The 4371-nt window shown below is 35.0% G+C and overlaps 1 protein-coding gene across 2 annotated transcripts in view; it reads right to left on the reverse strand.

Moving 5' to 3' along the window:
• LOC109840214 (N-carbamoylputrescine amidase-like) overlaps positions 1 to 3745 on the reverse strand; it is a 14833-nt gene extending 11088 nt beyond the window's left edge. The window contains exons 1-7 of one of the 2 annotated variants that reach the window (XM_020408772.1): positions 3527 to 3742; positions 1611 to 1659; positions 915 to 1006; positions 655 to 806; positions 505 to 551; positions 380 to 413; positions 67 to 233 (exon numbers count right to left, since the gene is read on the reverse strand). In XM_020408772.1, coding sequence (XP_020264361.1) covers positions 67 to 233; positions 380 to 413; positions 505 to 551; positions 655 to 806; positions 915 to 1006; positions 1611 to 1659; positions 3527 to 3612 — 627 coding nt within the window. In that variant the 5' untranslated portion in view covers positions 3613 to 3742. Of the gene's footprint in view, positions 1 to 66; positions 234 to 379; positions 414 to 504; positions 552 to 654; positions 807 to 914; positions 1007 to 1610; positions 1660 to 3526 lie in introns of both variants that reach the window. The other variant, XM_020408773.1, reaches the window with a different exon arrangement.

Here is a 4371-nt window from a genome sequence, read left to right on the forward strand (position 1 = left end):
TACTTTCATTATTCTCAGGAGAAAACTTATTTGTTCTTTAAAGAAAGATATGGTTCACGATAATACCAAGTTAGCCCCAGCATGGCCTTGCATTACTCTTTTCCAGTGTTCCCTGGAGTCAAGCCCTTCATCCTGTGGTTCTGATCCTATAGCAGTTGGATAAAACAAAATTTCTGCACCTTGAAGGACCATAGCCCTTGCAGCCTCAGGAAACCACTGATCCCAACAAATTGCTGCCATAAGAGGAACCAAAACTTTTGACTCAATAAAAAGGTTCAAATAAAGATATATCAAGTTGCTACTTCAATTGGGGTTCCATAGTAAAATGTTGTACACAGTGCACAGTGTATCTAGTTTAATAACTAACGAAATTACTTACCTACTCCAATTTTAGCAAACTTGGTAGCAAAAACCTGTAATGGGATTGCAAAAAGGGAGGTTGTTAGTTTAAGGTTAAATAAGTTCAATATCACCAAAGTAGAGTTATAACTCATTAAAGTCCACCTTGAAACCAGTGTCACCGGGATTGAAATAGAACTTCTCTTGATATCCTGGCATCAGATAATCATCAATTGTACGTGAAAATAATCAAGGATGCGACGGTCATAAAAGTGAAAACAATGTATTGACACAGAAGAGTTTAATGATAAGTGCCTGGTCCATCTGGAATGTGTGATTTCCTATAAAGTCCGAGATCACTTCCATCAGCATCAATGATGGCTATGGAATTATAATGAGCATTATTTGCTTCTTCGAAGAAACTCACAGGTATTACAACACCCAACTCCTTGGCAAGTTTCTGCATCCTGAATATGCAAATGCAGTATAAGAGCACTTAAAAGATGACATAAGTTAGTATTATCTCTTTCCTTCATGCATCAATGCAGAAGGATAACCATCATCGTATTACAGACCTTAAAATTGTAGGGTGTCCTTTGTAAGGCTTGGCACATTTAAAGAAATCCTCTCTTTGAGCTTGACAGAAATAATACCCCTCAAATAGCTCCTGAAACACAACACAAAACACATTTTAATACAAAAGGTAGATCAACTGCTATTATGGTAGGATTTCTTTCCTCCCATATTGCGAGAAAGACTACGTGAGAAGCAAATGGTAGCTATCAAAGAACTAGGTTAACTTAGCATAATGTAACGTTCCTGAGGATGATAAAAGGGCTTTGAATAGCCACAAAAGAATTGTGTTCCATAGAGTAAATTAGATGATAAACTGCTCCAATGCTGAGGACGACAAAACGAGACAAGGTTTCAAGAGGCACTAATCTTCAAAAATAGTTAGGGTTATTTATCAAGGATTAGGGAAAAGGGGACACGTGTCTGCACATAGAATGCCTTGTATATCAGTATAAAAATAAATAACTTTATTGGGATTCAAGACAAAGTAGTGCACTTTATATACTCCATGCTTATGAATGCACCTCACAAGCGCTCAGTGGACATAGGCCTGACTACATGCATTTTTTGTGTCTTTTAATTTATGGATGACATTCTTGTATTTTGTTATGGTTATAGATAAATTAAAATAATCTGTTTCACGGTCAATAATTCTCTCAAATAGCATAATAGCATAATACATATTTTCTGAAGTGTACCTGAATTAGAATAATATCTGCACCTTTCTTATGCGCAGCTCTAACCAACCTGCAGAGAAGTGAGCATATGATCACTATGTCCATATAAAATTTAAATGTTGAAAAGTAAATACACAAAAGAAAACATGTGTAAAAATTTCTGACTATTATTTGGTAAGCAGACATGCGCGCACGCACACGCATATGAGCACTATGTCCATATAGAATTTAAATATTGAAAAGTAAATACACAAAAGAAAACGTGTGTAAAAATTTCTGACTATTATTTGGTAAGCAGACATGTGCAGACATGTGCATGCACGCATGCACATACTTACGTGTGTATGTACGTACCTTCGTACCTAGTACCTATGTATGTACATACATAGGTACATACATATGTACGTAGATAGATAGATAGATAGAGAGAGAGAGAGAGAGAGAGAGAGAGATGGATGGACAAATAGATAGATAGAGTTATTTATGCTTAAACTAAATGCCAAACAATTCAACAATAATCTTTTCCAAATTAAACAATCAAACTATGAATACTTCAGTAAATTTATTACGCAAAGCATATTCTTGTTTTATGATGAAAAACTAGAAATATGTTTGATGTGCTGCAGCCTATTTCCAGCACCAATGTTGTTGTCGGGTACCCAGAATTTTTCCCTATAGGGCACATATACAACTATACATATAAATTAATAACTTATATAATATAAATTCTACCAATGGAAAAACTTATTTCTACAGTAATAACAAAAATTTATCATTTTCATATCAATACATGATAATTTTCATTTTCACCACTGAAGCTAACAAAAAACTATTAAGTTCTAAGGATAGCCCTTCATAATTGTTCTCTATGCAGTCTCATCTTTGTTGAGTTGGGGCCACCTATTAAAATAGTATAGAGGCACCTACATCAATTTGTATACCCCTTAATAAAAATTTTGATATTATAAGGAGGCAAGTGTTCCCAAAACTCTTCATAAGGATCCGACCTTGGGATCTGCAACCTATAGACCAAAATATGGTCTCTTGGACATGAAAATGGTACCAATGATATATGCACAATCATTGAACTTCAGCATAGTTGCATAATTCCGTGTCGCGCTTATCCATTTTTATAATAAGTTACCATTTACCACAAGCTTATCCTACATATCTTAGCCACTAAAACTCTACTTACAGGAGAACAATATAACATGCCTCCTTGTTCACAAAGGAAAAAGAATCCTATCGAACATGTTCCAAATAAAATGAAAAACAAAACTTACGCACTTATCATAATGTTAAGAGAGCCATCTCATAATGATCAAAGGAAAAAAGTAAATTTCTGTTTCCCAACTTTCTATTGTGTACTCCAAATTTCAGGACAGTTGGGAGCACCTGGAAATTTATGCAATATGTACATACATCCTCGATTTACACCAATATTTAGTGCGATGAACAAATTCACAGCTATAATCGCACGCTACTCCAGCTGCCTTTAAAAACCAATTATGTGATTGAATACCATAATTAGCAAACCACAGTTCAACTTCGTGAAATTCTCCCCCTAAGCAGGTACCAAAACCTTATGGCATTTCAATAACCTTAACAGCACTAACAGTTATCCATTTAAAAACGAAGAAAGCTGAAAACTGAACACATGGTAATAACCCCTTCTTTCTAATAATATAGTAAACCATGAACTTTTTAAAAAACACTGATTTACTGAATAACCAGTCTCTTTCTTAGCACGTCTTTTAGGTAAAGAATCACAAGGAGAAACTAATCAAGTGAAATCCCATAGCAAAGTTCCCTTCTTTTTCTAATTTTATAACATAATTCACAGAGTAAGAGAATACCCATTTGGCCATTTAGTCCAGCAAAACCTCCAGAAACAAGTCTTTAGAAAAGAATAAGAGAAGGAATAAAAAAGGTTGAACCTTTCGGCAGTGTCGACATTATCGGAGACGAAGTCGGAGCAAGCAAACTGGAGAGCAGCAACCACAACTTTCCTCTCTCCCTCCATCTCTCTCTCTCTCTCTCTCCCTCCCTCCTTCCTTTTTTCACCCTCTATGTTAAAGCTCCGGTTCCTGCTCTCCCGTTGCCAAAAAAGCCCCGATTTTTTTTCTATTCTGTAGAGCGGAGCGGTGGGAACCTGTCAGAATCTTTTTGGGTTTTAATATAGAAGAAATTTTCTAAACAAATCCATTCCTTATTTTTTTAAAATCGACTCCTTGAGATTTTTTTACAAAAATCGACACATTCTTTTAATCCGGTTTCCAAATAATCGGGGTTGTCAACCCCGACTATTTAGTGCATAGAATGTTAGGGTTTAGAGTTGTAATTAGGATTTTACAACCTACTAAATAGTCGGGGTTGGCAACCCTGACTATTTAGGAACCGGAGTAAAAAAAACCGACCTACTTTCTCATCACAATGCTGACGTGACAAGAAAGTGAGTCGATTTTTGTAAAAAAGCTCAATGTGATTGATTTTAAAAAAAAAATCTGAATGAGTTAAGAAAATTTCTGCTTTAATCATATTAGACCCTGACTTCTTTGTTAACTTTTCAGTGCCTCAAAACCTAATTCATATTTCTAATTCACACTCATAAAAGATTTAGTTTTCTTAAATAACACCTCTTGAGGGGATTTCTTCCATAATTTTTACTATAGTGCTAAACTCTTACAATGGATAAAGTTGAGGTTATTGTTATTTAGGAAAATGAAGATTTGGAGGTATAATTGAAATTTAAGAAAGACTCACAAAATTTTGGGAACTTACA

This window comes from Asparagus officinalis, chromosome 5, assembly GCF_001876935.1.
Source record: "Asparagus officinalis chromosome 5, Aspof.V1, whole genome shotgun sequence".
NCBI lineage: Eukaryota > Viridiplantae > Streptophyta > Magnoliopsida > Asparagales > Asparagaceae > Asparagus > Asparagus officinalis.